At 42.9% G+C, this 20692-nt stretch overlaps 1 protein-coding gene across 2 annotated transcripts in view; it reads left to right on the top strand.

Annotated features, from left to right (window-relative positions):
* The window catches only part of CUL3 (cullin 3), a 328571-nt gene extending 310061 nt beyond the window's left edge, over positions 1-18510 (top strand). For both annotated transcript variants that reach the window (XM_082252499.1, XM_082252498.1), the window contains exon 16: positions 18075-18510. In XM_082252499.1, coding sequence (XP_082108625.1) covers positions 18075-18206 — 132 coding nt within the window. In that variant the 3' untranslated portion in view covers positions 18207-18510. The remainder of the gene's footprint in view (positions 1-18074) is intronic.
* Positions 18511-20692: the final 2182 nt, after the last annotated feature.

The raw sequence follows: 20692 nt of genomic DNA, 5'->3' as shown, positions 1-20692 counted from the left end.
TCCTCTGTACACATTCCCGGGGTGGAAAACTGGCAGGCGGATTACCTCAGTTGGCAGGCAGTGGGGCATCCCCGAGGTGGATCTGTTGGTGTTTCTGCTCAACAGAAAGGGGCAGAGGTTTGTGGCTCGTCACGGTATCCTCTGGTGAACACAGAAGCGCTAATGGCTCCGTGGGGTCAGTATCATCTGATTTACGCTTTCCCTCCTCTCAAGCCTCTGCCAAGTCTTCTACGCAGGATCGAAGAGACAGAAGGGATTCCGGTCATCTGAGTCACCCCAGAGTGACCTCGCCGGGCTTGGTACGCCGATCTGGTGCGGCTGGTCCCCCAATGTTCCTTGGAAGCTTACTCTCAGGGAGGATCTGCTGTCCCAAGGACCAATCTTCCATCCGCCTTTACAGTCGCTGGCTTTGATTGCTTGGCTGTTGAATGACAGGTGCTGATGGATAGAGGTTTGTCTGAGTCAGTGATTCCAACGCTGTTAAAAGCTAGGAAATCCACTTCTAGGAACATCTACCATCGTACGTGGAAGACGTACATTGCGTGGTGAGAGTCTTTTAGGGTTCATCCTCGGCTCTTTCTCGGTGGCTCGGATCTTGACCTTCCTTCAATGGGGGGTTGAGCAGAAGCTGGCCTTGAGTACCATCAAGTGTCAGATGTCGGCCTTAGCGGTCTTTTTTCAACAGCCCTCAGCCACATACTCCTTGGTGCGTACTTTTCTTCAGGGAGTTAGGCACATGGCCCCTCCAGTGCAGTCTCCGTTGCCGCATTGGGACCTCAATTTGGTGCTCTGTCCTCCAGAAGCCTCCTTGTTAGAATCTTTGGGAGATTCCCCTGCTTACGCTGTCCCAGAAGGTAGCCTTGGTGGCTATCACCTCTGCGTGCAGGGTGTCGGAGTTGGCGGCGTTATCCTGTCGTTCACCTTATTTGATGGTTCAGAGATAAGGTGGTTCTTCGCCCCTGTCCATCGTTCCTTCCAAAGGTTGTCTCTGATTTTCACTTGAATGAAGACATTGTTTTGAAAAAGAGGTAAACTTATGCGCTGTATTGAGATAAACGACCTGATGACTACTAACAGCAGGGGGCTGATAAAAAAAAAAGGGGGGGTGTGGAACTCCTCCAAAGTGAGCTGCTGATTTAGATTGTGTCCCCACGTATCAAATGTAGTAAAGAAGAAATTAAATCAGGGCTAGACTCTGAATGAGGGGGACCACCTCCTCTATCTTCAGTGTACAATGTCGGATGGTCACCAACAGCTAACAATGATCAGGTGATAAGTGAATGAATATAAATATATAGGTGAATCGCAACAAATGGTGGAGACAAAATATATATAAGAAAAATTTTTTAGATGCAATATGAATATCAAGTGGTGAAGAATCTTCTGAGTCTTAATCTAAATGATCTTGTAGCTCACAAGTGACTCACAGTGAATAATGACAAAAACAATAATCAATATATATGAATGTGCAAAATACAATATATGAAGGTGCTAAAGTGAATAATGCAAAAAAGTGCAGCAGTGCCCAATTAAAAGTGCTAAAAAATGTCCACAAAATCACTTCTTAAATAGATGACAGTCCCATATAATAATTTAAGTGCCAACAAATGGTGATCTCTTCTAGTGCAATCTAAAGGTGAGATTACACTTCCAAACACAATATGGTGAGTGTGTCACGGTGAGCTCACAAATCCAACACCAAGTGCAGTGGCCGCTCACCTCCACAACACTCACAACGAGCGTTTAGATCTAGATCTCCAGGTTCCTCTCCTTAATCTTCCAATATGTATCTCCTATCCTTCCGCTGTTATGGATCAGGTGGTTTTAGCTCGGTCCATTGTCTGCATTTTTTTACCTTCCTAATTGTAAGTAGTTTGCACTTGGGCATGAATAAAGTATACCCGGCATACTGCACTATGAGAGTCTCTCTTGTTTGAGCACTAGACACAGGGATTAAGTACTGTCTGCGTGGACCGAGCTAAAACCACCTGATCCATAACAGCGGGAGGATAGGAGATACATATTGGAAGATTAAGGAGAGGAACCTGGAGATATAGATCTAAACGCTCGTTGTGAGTGTTGTGGAGGTGAGCGGCCACTGCACTTGGTGTTGGATTTGTGAGCTCACCGTGACACACTCACCATATTGTGTTTGGAAGTGTAATCTCACCTTTAGATTGCACTAGAAGAGATCACCATTTGTTGGCACTTTAATTATTATATGGGACTGTCATCTATTTAAGAAGTGATTTTGTGGACATTTTTTAGCACTTTTAATTGGGCACTGCTGCACTTTTTTGCATTATTCACTTTAGCACCTTCATTTATTGTATTTTGCACATTCATATATATTGATTATTGTTTTTGTCATTATTCACTGTGAGTCTCTTGTGAGCTACATGATCATTTAGATTAAGACTCAGAAGATTCTTCACCACTTGATATTCATATTGCATCTAAAAAATTTTTCTTATATATATTTTGTCTCCACCATTTGTTGCGATTCACTTATATATTTATATTCATTCACTTATCACCTGATCATTGTTAGCTGTTGGTGACCATCCGACATTGTACACTGAAGATGGAGGAGGTGGTCCCCCTCATTCAGAGTCTAGCGCTGATTTAATTTCTTCTTTAAGACATTGTTTTGCCTTCCCTGTGTCCCAGGCCAAAACATCCGAAGGAAATTGGGGTGTGGTCCGGGAAATTGGAGTGTACCTTGCTTGCCTCCTTGGCCTTCCTTCATCAAGCATCAGTGACGCAGGTTTGCAACCTCGTCGTCGGTGCACTCTTTTACAAAGTTCTCTAAAGTGGATAAAGTGGATGTGTTGGTATCTGTGGATGCTTCCGTTGGCCGCAAGGATTTGCAGGCTGCTGTTTGGAGGACCTAGTCCTCTTTCAGGGTGTTTTTTTTTTCAGGTGAGCTCCAGTTGTTTTGGTTGAGCTCCTGTTTTCACAAAGTTTTATAAAATGGATGTGTTGGCATCTGCGGATGCTTCTTTTGGTCGCAATGTTTTGCAGGCTGCTGTTTAGAGGACTTGTCCTCTTTGAGGGTGTTTTCAGTTGAGCTCCATGTTTCCTGGTTAGCTAGGTTTAACCTTGGGGAAGTTTGTTTTTCGCTATTCCCACCCCTTATGCTTGACACTGCTTTGGGGTGTCCCTACGGTCATAAAGATGAAGAGTTGTGTATGTCAATGAACGAAAGAGAAAATGGGATTTTTGACTTACTGTAAAATCCATTTCTCTGATATTCAATGACTGACACAGCACCCGCCCCTCTTTGGAGTTGGGGTTTTTCTTCTGACACTGCTAGTTACAAAACTGAATACCTATAGCAGGAAGTGGGAGTATACCCCCGGGGACTGCCCCTTAGGCGTGCTCAAGCTTTTTTTTCTCTGCCTAGTGTCCTACTCCTGTAGGGGAAAGCATAACCCTATGGTCATGAAGATGAAGAACTGTGTCCGTCAATGAACATCAGAGAAATGGATTTTACGGTAAATCAAAAATCCAATTTGACTTACCGTAAAATCCATTTCTCTGATGTTCATTGACGGACACAGCACCCTCTCCTCTGTGGACTTGTAATTCTTCTGATGCGTATTCATTTTTTTTAGTTTTTCTTCCAACAGTGGAGTCCCCCTGGGTTGTCGTCTTTTAAGCTCATTGATGGTGCGATCAAGCACTGTTGTACCTTGCCTTTGGAGCTCAGCTTGTATCCCTTTTTTTCTGATCTCAGACAAATCTCTCCTTTTGCTTTTTCTGATCCATGCTCAGTGTGGTGCACACAATAATACCAAACAGCAGAGACTACTTTTTTCATGAAATAACTGACTAGTTAAAAGATTTAAGATGTGGTAATAAGTACAGGAAACTGTTTTTAAACATCACTACGATCCACTTGTTTATTATCTCTTCTAGGGATACCACCAACTTTGTCCAGGCCATTTTAGAATATCTTTGTGAAATAGCAATAATTTTCTCTTGTCAATTTTCTTTGCTTTTCACTGACATACCAAAGACATGCAGATATACATGGGACAGTTGCTTTTCATTTCATCAATTTTCACAAGGAATGAAGCTTTGATTTGTTGTAGAATTTTCTGGTAGAGAATCTAAATAAGTTAACTCTGCAATTGCAGGAACAGATTCACAGGATGCACTCTGTGATTAAAATGTCCATTTTGACAAAATGTATTATTACATGTTTTATACATGGATAAGAAAGGGTTGGTGTGTGATGTTAACAAATAGAAATATGTTATTAACCGCTTGCCGACCGTCACTAGCCTGGGAGGCAGGGGCGTAACTACAGGGGTTGCAGGGGTTGCAATCGCAACTGGGCCCCATGCTCAAGGGGGCCCATGTGGCTCCCCTGTACACCTGAATAGGAGGGGCAGCATGTAGAGAAATCACTGTCCTCCTTTTTCCTTCTGTAGCTGCAGGAGAAAAATGGAGGAGATTGGTTCCTCTGTATGCTGCCCCCCGCCACTTCTCCTATCCAGTATACTTGTGTTCTGCTGTCTCTGGGCCCCTGTGTGCTCCCCTGTGTGCCCCCTTCTGTGCTGCCCCCCCTTCAGAATTCTCCCTTCCCTCTCCTGCCGGCTGCTGCAGGGGATGTGTCACAGTAGAGAACCCAGAAGGGGTCGGTAAATATGTAATTTACAAGCTCCTTCCTTTTCTGAATGGACAGAGTCATAGTCAGTGACATTGTAAAAAAATTAAATAAAATTCTAAAAATAATACAATTAAAATACCAAAAAAAAACTCCCCACAGTGGGTGATCTTCCAGGATCGCAAAGGTCACACTTGCGACAGGGCCCTGGCATTCCACCACCGTGGGGAAGCCCCAAGATGGCAGGAAGGGGGCCCACTGCAGAACTTGTGAAAGGGTCCCGCTGCGGGACTGTAATAAAGGGCCCCGCAACTAGAGTAAAGGGCCCCAGGGCGCCAGCGGTCCAGGGGGCCCTTCATGGTTTCTTGCAACGGGGCCCTGAAGGTTCTATGAAGGTTCTAGTTACGCCTCTGCTGGGAGGGTCTGGGGAGCGAGCGCGCGCCCGCGGAGGCGCGCTCCCGCGGTCACGGACCCCCCCCCCCCCCCCCGCATGTGACTGGCGGACCCGATGTCCGTCGGTCACTCGGCGATCGGCGGGGGAGAGGGAGAAAGTCAGGCGGCTTGTGTAAACAAGCCACCTGTCATTCTCCTCGGTGTAAAGACACTGATCACACGGATCTACTATGTAGATCCGTTGATCAGTGTCCTTACAGCTCAAGCCACAGCCAATCACAGTAGAAAGCACGCCCCTAGGGACACACACAGCCCCTCCCTCCCAAATAAAGTTAACCCCTTCACTACCAGTGTATTTTTACAGTAACAGTGCATATATATAGCACTGATTACTGTAGAAATGTCACTGGTAACCCCAAAAGTGTCAAAAATGTCAGTCAAGGGTCCGATCTGTAAGCCGCAATGTCGCAGTACCGCAAAAAAATCGCAGATTGCCGCCATTACGCGTTAAAAAAAACAACAAAAATGACAAAAATCTTTCCCTTTGTTAGTAAACGCGATAACTTTTGCGCAAACCAATAAAAATACGCTTTTTGCAATTTTTTTTACCAAACATAGGTAGGATAAAACAAATTGGCCGAAAATGTTAAAAAATTTTGATTTTTACATTTTTTTGGGGGGGAATTTCATATAAAAAAATTTGAAAAATATTGCTATTTTTGCAAAATTTACGCTCTTTTTTTGTTTATAGCGCAAAAAGTAAAAATCACACAGGTGATCAAATACCACCAAAAGAAAGCTCTGTTTGTGGGAAATAAAGGACGTAAAATTCGTTTAGGTACAGCGTCGCACGACCGCGCAATTGTCCATTAAATTCACGCAGTGCCGAATCGCAAAATACCCCCTGGTCTTTTAGCAGGAAAATCCTCCGGGGCTTAAGTGGTTAAAGACTAGCGAATAGAAATAATTTAACAATTGCAAAAGTAAAACCTTGAGGGGGAGGAGGAGTAAAGAGAGAGAGCTTCTAGAAGAAGTTGTCTGTATATTAAGTGAAGGTTACAGAACACATTTTAACATTGAGAACAAGATGGAGTTTCTTGTGCTTAAATGAACAATACAATCAAAGTCCATGTCATTTCCCGCCTTTTGTTTATTCTACACCATTCTTCTCCATGTTACATTCAGCCGATTGCTGGTAACTCCTGCTATGTTGGCGCAGAGAGATGGCGTCCTGTACAGCTATCTCCTAGCTTCCTCAGAATAATAGGTTTTTCAGGGCTGGTGAACCATCTGTTGGTACAGTGGTAGTTACACAGAGGCATAGCCTGATCAGGAAGTAACTAACAAGTATGAGAAACAGAAACCTCAAAATGTAAGCACCTCATTTCTGTAACCATGTTGCTATGCCATATAAAAAGTCACCAAAGCCTCCTAATCCCTTAAAGGGGTTCCATCCATCTTTAGCAATATCTCTGGCCTTATTTTGTAATTCTCTATCTTCGCAAGATGCCCTTTTATAATGTCCTCATTATCAGTAATGTATATACAACAGTCCGTGTGAATAACCTTATGCATTCCACCTTGAGCTGTAGTGAGCTAATTTAACGTTACTCTATGCTCTAATACTACTTTTTTAAGCTGAGCTATTTCTTTATTTAACCTCCCTGGCGGTCTGATTATGTCCAGATTTCTGTGCTAAAAGCGGTACATTGTTGTGCATAGAAATCTGTTTTACATTTTAAAACTCTCCTTCCCCTGCGTTTCCCCTGCTGTCCTCCCGCTGTGTTTGGCCGATGCCGGAACCTGTCTTCCGGTTCCCTTCCCTACGAGCGTTGCGATGCAGGGGGGTGGAGCCAGCGGCAAATTCAAAAGTGTAAATACACAACAGGATTTCACCTGGTGACTTTTCTTTACTACTTTTAGTACTTTGTGCCTGGAAAATAGAGAACGACCATGGCATCCAAAAAGCTTTCTTTTTGCGCAAAAGGGCTTTTAGACGAACTGAAAAACAGCGACAACGAAACAGTTACTTGAAGAACTGAGCAATAGCAATTTGTGGGCAAATTCTTCATCAGGTACGGAAAGTGATGACAGCGACGATTCTGATGTCTCTTTCTGGCACATAGCTCCGTTGGAAATTGTGAAAAATCATTTGATATGCTTCCTAAATTCCAAAAGCTATGTACCAGAAAGAAATCAGAATCGTTGCTGTCGTCACTTTCCGTACCTGATGACTAATTTTCCCAGGAATCGCTATCGCTCAGTTCTTCAAGTAACTCAGTTTTGCTGTCGATGTTTTACAGTTTGTCTAAAAGCACTTTTGCGCAAAAAAAAAAAAAAACGCTTTTTGGACGCCATGGTCGCTCAAAATTTTCCAGGCACAGGCAGGGCACTGGAAAAGTCACCAGGTGCAATCCTGTGCTGAAATGGCATGATACAGTGATCTGTTAGGATCACAGCTTTGTCAAATGTCATTTTAGTGTTTTTATACTTTTGAATTTTCCACCGGTTCCGCCCCCTGCTTCGCAACGATCGCCGGGAGGGAACCGGAAGGCAAGTGCCGGCAGTCGGCCGTGCACAGAGCGGGGAGAGACTGTGAGAAGGGCGGCGGGGGAGCGCAGGGAAGGTGAGGAACATTGCGGGGTAATCCCGAGTGTGGCTCATTGTTACCGCTTTTGGTCCTGAAAGTTAACCCCCGAGCCACACTCGGGAATACTACCAGTGAGGTTAATAAACTTATATCAGTGGTAGTAAGGGTAATAATCTCCTCTACAATTCTAGTGTAATTGTTTATTCTTTTCAATGCTTCAATTATCCATCCTGTCCAGGAAGGGAACCATGACCATGTCATGTCACCTTCAGTGAACAGATTTCTTTTGAACACTAAAGGGTATTCAAGACTTTGACCTGGTCCCACTGTATCTTTGCGAACAGCCAAAGCAGGTAATACCTTTCCAATATAACATGTACCTGTAACATTAGTATGAAGCCTGGCCTAAGCTTTGTCTCCACGGATTGACAATATTCCTGCTCCTACAAAAACTAGGGGCAATAGCATGGAATCTCAGGTAACCAATATTTCTACATATTGGGAACTGTGAGCAATTTTTATTATAAAGAGTTCTATTTAGTTCTGGATCTGGGATATAATGCAGAGCATAGTTTCCTCCATAAGCTGTAATCTTTGCTCCAGCACAATCTGAATTGCCCAACTGTGTACATTTAGTGTAATGTTTAGACAAATCTGTGGAGTGTCTGTGTTTTGAAACCATCAAAGTTACTGATCTGGGCTCATTAGCTGTGGAAACTATGTATGACCCATTTATTCTGATCCTGTTTAGATCAGTGAAGTTGAGAGGCATTGCTATCATGGATATTGTTTCTGTTTGGGGATGTAAGTGAGAACACACACAGCAGTTACTAGCATTGCTATGGGTAGCATACAATTTTAACATTTGGATGGAAGGGTTATTTTTCCATGTCTCAGTTCTTGCAAACAGGAAAAGAAACTAATTTTTATTTCAAGGGATATCATCACTTTAGGATTTTCTTGCAATTACTGACGTGAATCCAGGTGGTCTGTCAAATTTTGGTTCTGGCAGCTTTCAATGTCTCTTGAGCACCACCCAGTCACCTGGTTGGATTCTATGAACACCTGAAACAGAATCTGGGTTGGGGATAGTTCTAAACACCTTCATGTACTTTATTCAATGTTCTTTACAAAATCTGAACACGTTCTAACAGACTAGAGTGAGACGCCTGCAACTGTTGGGGAAAATATGGCCCTGTTTTGGGTGGCCCTCCAAATAAAATCTCATAGGGGACAGCCCATGTGGTTGTTTAGAGGTAGTTGATACAGAATTTAGGGCTATTGGCAAAGCTTCCACCCAGCCTCTTCCAGTATTTGGTTTAATATTTGCATATCTGTTTTCAGCTTTACCACTGCTTTGTGGATAAGGCGCAAGGAAAGCTTCCTGTATGTAAAGGGCTTCTATTACCTCTTTCATTACTTCTCCAGTAAAATGGGTTCCTCTGTCACTCAATAGTTTCAGGAACTACATATCTACAAACTATTTTGTTCAAAATTGTCTTTGCTGCTGTTTTTGCATTTGCTTTAGGTAATGGCCAGGTCTCAGGCCAACCTGAGAACATTTAAACGCACACTAGAGCATACTCATAGGTGCCTTTTTTTTTGGGCATCGGAGTGTAGTCTATTTGAATTCTTTGGAAAGGGAAATCTGGCTTAGGTGAATGCTTTTGGGGACCATAGACAGGACTCGCTGCATTGTATAGAGCACAAGTGAGACATGAAGCTCAAAACCTGGCTGCAAGTGCACTAAGTCCAGGTGCTATCGAATAGCAGTCAGTAAGTGCCACCATTGTGCCCTTAGCAAGATGACTGATGCCATGTGCTAGTTGTGCTAAAACTGGGTACAAGCTCCTGGGTGGACACCACCTGTTCTCGGCGCTCCACAGGCCCCGCTTATTTTGGGTAGCATTACATTTGATCCACTTATCCTTCTCTTTATCAGGCGCCCGGTTGTGCAACTCAAAGTTTCTATATCCCACTGCTCTTGATGAAAGGAATCTTTGCCCACTACCTGGGCGACCCCCCTACTGTGGGTGTCTCTCCAAATGCCATAAGGGCAGCATCCTTCGCCGCTTGGTCCTCTAAAGCATTTCCTCTGGCTGTCATGTCATTCCCCCTTGCATGTCATTTTACCTTCAAGATGGAAACTTCTGCTGGTTTCTGAAAGGCCTCAAATAGCTGCTTCTATGAGTTTTGCATGTCTCAATGGCTTCCCTGCACTAGTCAGAAAGTTCCGTGCTTTCCAAATGGGCCCAAAATCATAAGCCACTCCAAACACATATCTGCTGTCAGTGTAAATGTTTCCCCTTTGATTCTCTAGGCGTTGACATGCTTTGACTACAGCACACAATTTCACTTCCTGTGTTGACATCTGGGGCGTCAATGCTTCTTGATGTAAAATGGTGTCTGTAGTGGTTACAACAAAACCTTTGTGTGGCGCACCATCAGTGAAAAATCTGTAACCATCTACGAATAGGTGTGTCACAATCTGATGAAGGCTTATCTTTTGCTGGTGTGACAGACTTTCTACTTCCATCAGAGCCATAAAATCATGAGAAAAACTCAGGTTCTACATCAGTACCATTTGTTGCATCTTCCTCATCAATTATAGGAAGAAGAGTAGCCAGATTTAAAGTAACACATCTTTTGTTAAATTTGATGACGCAAAAGAAGCAGACTGGTACTTGTCAAATCTACTGGCAGACCCATGTCTGGTATTTACTTGATTCATTATTTCCTGTACTGCATGTGGTACATACAGGGTCAGAGCAGAATCTAGTACAAGCTGTTACTTTATCCAGCAGAAAAATGCAGGTATGGTTCGCATACAACTGGGGGAGCCTTTGATGACAGGGTCTGAGGCTGATGTGTAAATCACAGGCCTTTTGTCTCCATATAGCTGGGTGAATACACCTGCAGCAAAACCATTGACTTCACAACAAAACAATGAGAGAAGGGTTTAGTTCAGTCAGGAAGTCCTATTGCGGGCGGTTCAGACAAAATTTTAATAAGCTACCTTATATGCAATTCATTGTCCCTTGTGAGTTTGAAAGGGCTTGTGGTGGTAGCCTCAAAAAGAGGAGCCATAAGTTATGATGCATTTGGAATCCAGTTCTTACAATATCCCTCTAACCCCAGGACGGCATGTAGTTTCTTAGAGTTAAAATTCTACAAAAATGTGAAAAGCTATCTTGGGTTAGGTGACGGATTCCATGTGAAATGCAGTGTCCCAGGAAGATCACTTTATCTTGGCAGTATTGTAGCTTATCTTTGCTAACTTTGTTGTTACTGTTTTAGAGAAATATGAGAAGGCTTACTGTTTCTCTGCTACATATGTCCTTTGTATCCAAACAAGCAAGCAAATCTATGTACTGAAGCAAAACTGTGTTTGGGTGTGAGGGGGACCAGTGGTCCAGTACTTTAATGCAGTATTATATTCAGACGGGCTACTCACACAGCCTTGAGGCAATCTTGTCCGGGCTAACTTTTGGGAATCATGGGTAAATTAAAAAAGGTGCCAGCAATTTGGGTGTAAGGGCAGAGGAAAAAAAAAGCATTTGCAAGATCAATCACTGTAAAGCAGGTGCTGGAAGCAGGTAGTTTACTTAGTAAAGTGTGGGGGGTTGGGCACGATTGGGGTGTCTGCCCCATTATACTGTTAATGGCTCCCAAATCATGCGGTATGTCACTTGCCCACCCTTCTTATATGGCTTTTTTTTTGCATTTGGGAACAGGTGTATTGGCCTGGGACTTAATTGGTACAACAACACCTGCTGCTTTCAGTTGAGGGATCTGATTCCTTATCCCCTCAGTCTGAGCAATGCTCGGTGGGTACTGTTGAATCTGTGGGAGTTGGGCCCCTGGTTTAATTTTTATAACTGGGGTGCAGTCCAACAGACCTACATCATATTTGCTGGTGGCCCATAAATCGTTGGAAATCCCTTCCAATTCTGGTGGAAAAGGCAGAGTGGAGTTTGAATTAAAAATGCTCCACAAGCAGTATTTAAAACTTCTGACAGATTACTGACCACTTGAACTCCTGTAGGAGTGTAGTCTGTTTGCTAATATTTTGGTTCATAATGTCGACTCCTAGCCTGAGTTTAAAGTGGAGTTCCGGCCACAAAAACATTTTTTCAATGAACATATCCCCGGGACAGTCAGGGCTAGTACATTCCACAATGGCTAGCCTCTGATCTGTCCCGATTCGCACTTACCTGCAAGAAGAAATACTCACTTATAAAATTTCTTCTACAGCGTTGCCATCTCTGTTGTGGGCAGCTGAAGCCAGCGTGATCCTCTTCTGCGTCCTCTTCCGTGTCTTCTCCCAGAATGCGCCTGCACTGGCCCCGCTCGTCACTTCCGGTGCGGCGCCGCATTCCTACACAGCTTCTGGGCATGCCCAGAAGCGTTTTAGCAGGGAATGCTGCGTCGCACCGGAAGTGACGAGCGGGGCCAGTGCCGTCGCATTGATTCCTGGGAGCGATGACGTTCAGCTCCCAGGAATCATTGCAAACCGGAAGTGACGGCGCGGGCCGCGGCCACAGAGGGAGGAAGTGGAAAATAGGTGAGTATTTCTTTCTACAATTACAAGGTAAGTTAAAAAAAAAAATAATCCTAACTATCCAATTCCTTTTCAGGTGAAGAAGAGCAAGCGGATGGCCACAAAATCGATTAGGTCGATTTTGTGGCCGGAACTCCGCTTTAAGTGGCTTGAACTCGACCAAGTCAGTGGATGTCCCGGTTAGGCCAAAACCAGAGATAATATTTTCATAGTCCTGGAGGAAAGTCTCCTATATAAAAAATGGATCGGCTTGCACCAGTATCATTTGAACAGGATAATTCTGTTTCTCTTCCAGAATAGGGAAGTTCTTGTAAAATTACTTTTACCCTGGCCATGTGACCATTGTCTCCCCTATTTAACATGATTGACACTGGCATGCCATTTTCCTAGTCCTGATGAACTGCTATTGGCAGAGAACTGGGCTCAGCATGAGATGCCTCTGATCTTCTTTCCAGTCTATGGTCAGGAAGATGACAGAATTTGGCTATGTGTCCTTCCCCATTACAATTGTAGCATATGATTGGTCCCTCGATTTGCCATGGTTTCTGAAATTGCCTCTTCCTCTTACTTTTCCCCTCTGCTTCCTCATGTACATCATTTTGGGTTTGCTCTTTTTCTGGTTAAAACCGGGTTTCTATGGATAACATTATAGGCAGGAGTTCTTGAACATTTTGCCTGCCTCAGGTCTTGCCGTGAACAACTTTTCTTTCAACTGGGATATTAAACCATCAAGAAACCTTTGTTTCACCAGTTGTATAGATGGACTTGCAATTTCTCCCTCCTTTTCTTCCTTTATTTTAAGACCTGCTTCCTCAGCCACATCGCTTTGCCTCCTCCAATATGCCCCTGAAGTGTCCTCTTTCCCTTGCTTAGCATTCATGAATTCAGCATGTCTGGTTTGTCCATATATTTGGGGTACTTTACTACGAAGGTACACTGCTATGCTTTGTTATGCATGTATCAATAGCATATAGATGCTATCATTGGAATATGCTATGTTTCTGTTATTACTCAATGAGCTCTCATTATGTATCCCAATTTTTATACACTGTACCACTTTACCTTGATTATTTGTCTTGCTATATGTAAATTGCATATGGATGTTACCATCGGTATATGTCATGTACATGTTACTATTTAACAAATATATGGTTTTAAACCGTGACCAGTTTTTCAGATGCCATCTTGCCTCGATTAAAGTCCCACATACATACTCCCCCTTGTTCTCATATTGATCCAGGGATGGAGACTTTTTTTTTTTTTTTTTTTTTAACTATATGTCTCCTATAAAGTCCCAAACTTTTCTCCTTTTCCTCAATATTCATAGGGATGGAGGCATGCATGGTGATCGTTTTATAACCGAATATTCCACATCACTATTTCTTTCATCTGTGTTAGCACTGAGCTGTATTAGATGGGCGCCCCGTCTGGTTCGGGAGCTGCGATGCTCTTGGGCGCCTTCCCCCCTTGTGTGTGCACCCTGCTGGGTGGGGGGGTCGGGCGGGCTTGCAGATGATCGCATTGGCGCCACGCCCACACGCCGTACATCTGACGCCCTCGGCATCTTTATGCTGGCGTTTGTTTACATCGCATAGGCTGACATTAGGGGAGGTGTACTACCTCTCTGAGCAGCACCCGCTGCTCATTTGAGTATGCTCCTCCCCAACCCCGTCATGCCTGCGTAATGCTAGGCGGACTTTCGATTTGCACAGAGCTTATTAGGTCTCCATGCTACACTAGCCAATTCTTCTGGCGTCTTGCACAGCACATGCTGGCTTATGGTTTCTCGTTGAGGTAATTCACTTTCTTATTCACACATCTTTGTTGAGCATGGTACAATGGTCTCTACCTTTTTCTTATCACTTTTTCTTTTTCTTCCTTCACTTGCGGAGAGGTGCTTTATAGTGCAGGTTTATATGTATATTGCCTGCTCCTATTCTTGTATTCACTTCAACTAGGACTTTTTCCTTAAATAATCTACCACATCTTTCCACATACATATTCCCTCTTGTTCTCATATATTTGGGGCAATTTTTCCTTTAATTTTTCACAAATCCCCTGTCCACTAACCATCTTATCTAGCTTTGTGATGTCTACTTTACATTCTTAAGTATATACCCTGACATGTTGCTTCCCACTACTTTATTAAGAAGCTGATAAATGTCAGTAGCAGAAGCCTCATATTCTTCCTGTTTAGCACTAAGTTTGTTTGCAAACCCAATGGGATTCCTGCTAGGATCCCCGAGTCCCTCTAATATGGCTCTCATTTCTGTGGGACTGAAAGGTACATGCAATTTAATTTGACTTGCTGTCTACTTCATTTCCTTCAAAAACGAATTGGGTTCTGACAGGATAAACTGCAACAGATTGCACTGTGACGGGTAGAAGGGGTGGCTTCTCCCTTCCTTCTCTCCATCTTACTGCCACAATTTGGAAATTATGGTTTGTTCCGGAGGTTCAGACTCGGTCTCTTTGTCTGGCTAAACCCTTAAGTCCAGAGAGATCTAGTTTTGCATATGTTCCTTTTGATTTATGCCAATCTATTTCTAAGATGTGAATCAAATCCCTCTTGGGTTGATAAGGGGCTGTGTTAAACCTCTGTTCTCTACTATATTGCCCAGCTCATCTTTTGTGTGTTTCAAGTAATCTGATTGGTGTGCTTTTGTGGATGGATTTTTTAAAGTGAAACTGTCGGCCACATAGGGTGGGGGGGGGGTCCTCCTCTACAGAGTCTTCTGGCCAAACATAGTCAATTTGGGCAATACCTTTTATTAAACCTCTGTCAAGTCAGTTTAATTTGCTAATTTGGCCTCTGTCTCCCATGTGCAAGCTATTCTCCACATTCCTTCACTGCACAGTAGAGGGCCATAATCGTGCAGAAAAGTTTGCCATGCTTGTAAATCAAAAGTCCCTTCAGACTTTAAAGGTTTAGCTAAATAGGGGCTCAGTATAGGCGGAACCTTTTGGTTCATATATTCTCCAGCGCTCATTTTGCGCTGGGCATTTTCTGATGGTCTCACCTTTTATTCCCTTACTTACTTTAATGCCCATAATGACTGGTTGGTCTTTTCTCTTCTCTACTTGTGCCTATACCATCTTACCTCTAAATCAAATAGTACAGCAAATCTGCATATTTACAAGAGTAGTCTCCAATTATCTACGTAGATGGAAGGGGTTTATGACAACAGACAAAACACTCACTAGGAGACCCTCCTCGTGTCTCCTCTTCTCTGTGGGTTTTATCTGACCCTACCATGCGCCTGTGATCCAGGTCACCCACAAGGAGTCAACGCAGGGAAATGCAGAGGATTCTCCCTATCCACACACAGTCAAACCCGTGAAGGGACACTCGCACGCACGCGCGGACACGCACGCACGTACGTTATCCATCCAGAAAGGTCTGAGCGGGTCTGGTTTCCTTGAGAACCGACACATAGAAAAGGCAGAAAATATAAGCAAGCTTAAGGACAGCTTACCTAGCCGGCATTTGGAGGTCTGCATTCCCGATGATCCCGATCAAAGCGTAGGTCTTTCTGGAGACTATGCCCACTCCTGGCTGGCTCGCCACAATTGATGTAGAAATTTATGGTTGAGACTCTAAAAAGTTAACCCTGCAATTGCAGGAACAGATTCACAGGATGCAATCTGTGTTTTTAAAATGTCCGTTCTGACAAAATGTATTACATGTTTTATTCCTAGATAAGAAAGGGGTGGTGTGAGTGGTTAACCACTTCTGGACCCAAAGGATTTTCCCCTTTAATGACCATGCCATTTTTTGTGATACGGCACTGCGTTACTTTAACGGACAATTGCACGGTCTTCCGACGCTGTACCTAAAAATAAATTGATGTCCTTTTTTCCCCTAGAAATAGAGCGTTCTTTTGGTGGTATTTGATCACCTGTTCCATTTTTATTTATTGCGCTATAAACAAAAAGAGCGACAATTCTGGAAAAAAAAAAATTTTTCACTTTCTGCTATATAACATTTGCAAAAAAAAAAAATGTAAAAATCACATTGCTTTCATCCTTGTAGGCCAATTTTGTATTCTACATATTTTTGGTAAAACAAAATCCCAATAAGCGTATTTTGATTGGTTTGCGCAAAAGTTATCACGTCTACAACCTGTCATTTTTATTTATTTTTTTACTAGTTATGGCGGCGATCTGCGATTTTTAGCGGTACTGCGACATTGCAGCGTACAGATTGCACCCCTAACTGACATTTTGGACACTTCTGGGGGGACCAGTGACATTACTACAGTAATCAGTGCTAAAAATATGCACTGTTACTGTAATAATGACACTGGCAGTGAAGGGGTTAAACCAGGGGTGATCAAAGGGTTAAGTGTGAGCCTAGGGGAGTGTTTTCTAACTGTATGGGGGAGGAACTTGTGAAATGAACACAGAGACCTGTGTTCCTATATAGGAGGATCACAGGCGCCCTATGTTCATTTCAGAGAGAACAATGATTTTCTGTGTTTACAACAGCAGACCGTCGTTCTCACTCAGTGGGGAGCGATCGCGGGTGCCCGGCAGCAATTGCGGCCGCCGGCCTTGTGAATCAGCATCCCTACTGCCTAGTGGGGGCAGGCACGCGCTCTCCCCCAGAAGCACAGCCGAACCAGTATATCTACGGTAGGCGGTCAGCAAGTGGCTAAAAACTAACAAATGGAATCATGTTTTTTAAAGACTAGCAAATATAAATTTTATTGTAAAGATTGGGGGGGGGGGGGGGGGAGTAAAAATAGAGCTTCTAGTAGAAGTGGTCTGTGTGTTAAGTGAAGGTTACAGAACACATTTCAACATTGAGAACTTGTGCTTAAATGAACAATGCCGTGAAAGTCCATGTCCATTTCAGTAAGTTGTAAGGTTACACAACAAATTTGTCAAATGTTTGTATTCGGGGTGCGCATTTTCACTGGTCTCATGATTCAATTAAATTTATCCTGTCGCTGATTCGATTTCACGATGCATCACGATTAATGGTCATGGTTACAAGCAGTCAGAAGAACTCCATTTTTTTTATTTTCATTTGCTCTTAACACAATTTTCTTTTTGGGTAATTCTCATAACTATCCCAAAAGAGGGCTACACGTTATTCACTTTCAGTTCATTACAGAGCACAAAGGGGCATTCTTTACATCTAGAGGAAAAACAGAAAGGCTTCTTTGCCGTAAGAACTGGGATCAGGCAGGGAGATCGTGGGGGGGAACTGGGTCAGGCAGAGGGATGGGATCAGTAACAGTGGTACTCAACCTCCTCAGTGTCAGATTCCCCCTCCTCCTTGCTCAATGCATCTCTGTCTATCTTCTGCCTTCCGTTGCCCCCAGTGATGCCTCTCCTGACGTGGGGTCTCCTCTAGCTCCTCCCCCTTCACTCTACTGGCTCTCAGCTCATCCGCTTACGTTCTGCTCCAGTGTCTATCTCACTGCATACTGCGATGCAAGGGGAGGGGACTTCACCAGGTAGGCTCTGCCTCAGTGTTTCTCCAGGAGAGGCAGAGCACCGGATGACATCATCGGTGATCGATTCAGCTGACACTCAGCATCTATGCAGAATCGTGAATGTCTCAATCGTGATGCAGTGATTTCTATTCAACACGCTTATGTTGTATGTTAATGTCCTAAAGAAAGCAAAAACTGGATAATGTACATGATACTTTGTTTTAAATTTCAATGGTAGTTCATTTTTCAGGACAAGCAAATTTATTCAAGTCCAAGCAGCTCATCTCCCGAATGTCTGTCCTGATCAATGACTTATTAGCAGATAAAGTATCATGTACAGTACTCACCTTTTTACTAGTAGACTAATATGCAAGTCACCTTGTGCAAAGCAAATTACTTTTCAATTATGTTTTTATTTATTTTTTTTTTCAGTGTTGCATAAGCTAAAACTATTTTTTTCTTTTGTTCTAGGTAACACAGCAACTGAAGGCCAGATTCCTTCCAAGCCCAGTTGTTATTAAAAAGCGCATTGAAGGACTTATTGAACGGGAATATTTAGCACGAACACCTGAAGATCGCAAAGTGTACACTTACGTAGCATAAAAATGTGCGTTTTGCAAATTAAATTACTCTTGGACTTCATACCCCTTCGCATGGACTGGGAAGTTCTTTTAAATCATTACACGGTTACGAACGCCATCTATTAAATTACAGTACGTGTTCTAGAACATGCACAACACGCCTACAAGAATTTTCAACATCCAATTTCCCTCGGGGGGCCTTTGTAGATATCATTTATACAGTTCCTTTGTGGAATTGTTAACACCCAGAATTTTCTTTCTCTCAATGTATGGAAAGAATGGGAACACCAAAAAAAGAGAAAATAATAAAAAACGAATTTAGGAAATTCAAATCGCGTTAATAAAATTTTGGGGATTTTATTCCCTCCCCCCAAAAGTTAGTGGTGGTGTAAGTCTGTTTATGTTCCTTTTTTTTTTTCTTTTTTTTTTTTTTCTAATGCATTTTAATTGAGATTATTTTTTCATGGGTTGCAGTTCTGCAGAATGGTATTATTTTTTTTAACACAGGGAATGTCATGGCAATAATAATTTGGGTTGTAGGTTACTGTTTTATTTGATTTTTGCAGACAAAATTGGGTAAGCTTGATGCATGAATGGCTTTGACCTAAAGAAACAAGATATGTTATATTTGCACTTCCAAGTGTAAGCAGGTTATGGAAACAGACACTTTTGTGTGTATACTCTTCTTTGTGCTCTTTGCAAAGGTCACGGTCTTTCGGTGCTACAGTGTGCTTGAAGGCTAAAAAGGTTTCAGTACTGGGTGGGCACCAGGGTTGTCTGTATCTTGCTGGTGATTCAGTTCCTCACTTGAGTTGACTGTGTTCATGTGTTCTCCATATTTAGCAAACATGACTTTGTAAGACAGGCGTAGTAAAATCTGCTTTGTAAATTATTACCTTCTTATGATATATGAAATTTCAATTTTATTCCCCAGTAAGAATTTAAATATTTGCTGGCTTCCACATTTCCTGTCTCTTTCAGTCTGTTATTTGCTGCTGGTGATGGAGCAATCCCAAGGATGCAGTGCGAGTATTTAGTGGATTTCAGCAGATAACCATAGACTATTTTCAAACCTTTCATTAGGGCCTTCCTGCTGAGCATGTTTATTTCTTCACAAGGAGCTCTAGTTGTTGATTAGTCTGCTTGTGTGTTACTGGAATAAACCAAATATGCACTGTTGATGAGGCTTGAACATGTAGAACCCACGGTATAGAGAAGAAAACCTATTCCTTGACAAAATGAGGGCACTCTGAACTATTAGCTGATTTAGTAAGAATGGTACTAAAACTCACTTTGACAAGATTCCTGCCCAAGAGTAAACACTTTTAAGCCGGGTACACACTGAGTGTGTCGGAGCCACTGTACTAACCATGCAAGGTTAGTTCAGCGATCTCCCCCTGCTGAGCTATTGTGTTCTGACCGGGGGGCGGCTCCCCCAGCCAGAACACTCCGATCAGTGCACTCTGCCATTGGCTGAGAGCGCTGAAGGGGAGCCAATCGGCTGCTGGTTTTCTAGCATGCACGTCTGTCAGAAGCCGGCCCAATAGCCAGTTTCTGTCAGACATACCGACATACACACAGGCCGAATGTCGGCAGTTTTTTTTTTTTTAACTGACCATTGTCTCCGGGCTTTCAGCCCCTGTGTACAAGGCTTTAGCCCTAAAAGCCCCTTCTGAGTTACTCCTCGTTTCATGGTATTGCTTAGAGCTCAACCCTGGAGCTGAACTCCTCCACCCTCTAGCCAACCAGTTGGCTCTCTATATGCCAATAATCAACTAGGAATGTATAATAATAAAATAGCAGGAGTGAAGACAAAAAAGTAAGATTTTAATTGTACCTCTGAGGTTTTAGTTCTTTACATAAAACACAATTATTAAGAATAATAACAATTTTTTAAGGAAACAATCAATATAACTTGTAGTGAACTGGACATTATACATCACAAGAGCTCCAAATCCTAGAACATTACACAATTGACATGTTTTGTGATCAAAACTTGCTTCTTTAGGAAATGTACTGAAGTATGAGCTTGTTCACCGTGCCCAGTTGTAAATCACAAATATATCTGTAGACCATTAAATCATAAAATTTGATATATATTCTACAACACATATTACCACAAATAATGTAAACTCTTAATGGGGGGGTATGTTATACATTATATAATATTGTGCCCAGAAAATGGTTTCCTGGCTAAGAAAGGTAATTGCAAGCACCTTTGTGGTGTCTGTTAAGGCTGGGTTCACACTAGTGCGAATTGGATGCAGCTTTCTCTGCATCCAAATGGTGTGATGGAGTGCCTGGCTCTTAATGGAGCCAGTTCACATCTCTGTGACAGCTGCGGAGCGGATTGCACAGGGGTCCTGTGCGTATTCGGCTTCGTTTTCAGGTCCGCCTGAAACTGAGAACATGGACGCAACAGACCCCTGCTGTGAGCCGCATCCCATTTAGGTGTGAACCCACCCTAAAATACTGACGCAGCCATCGTTGACCCTCTAAGTATTGGTT

Source organism: Pelophylax lessonae (assembly GCF_965119305.1).
Source record: "Pelophylax lessonae genome assembly, chromosome: 3".
In the NCBI taxonomy this organism is placed as follows: Eukaryota; Metazoa; Chordata; class Amphibia; order Anura; family Ranidae; genus Pelophylax; species Pelophylax lessonae.
The sequence above is the reverse complement of the archived record's forward strand: the minus strand, read 5'-3'. Positions and strand labels throughout refer to the sequence as shown.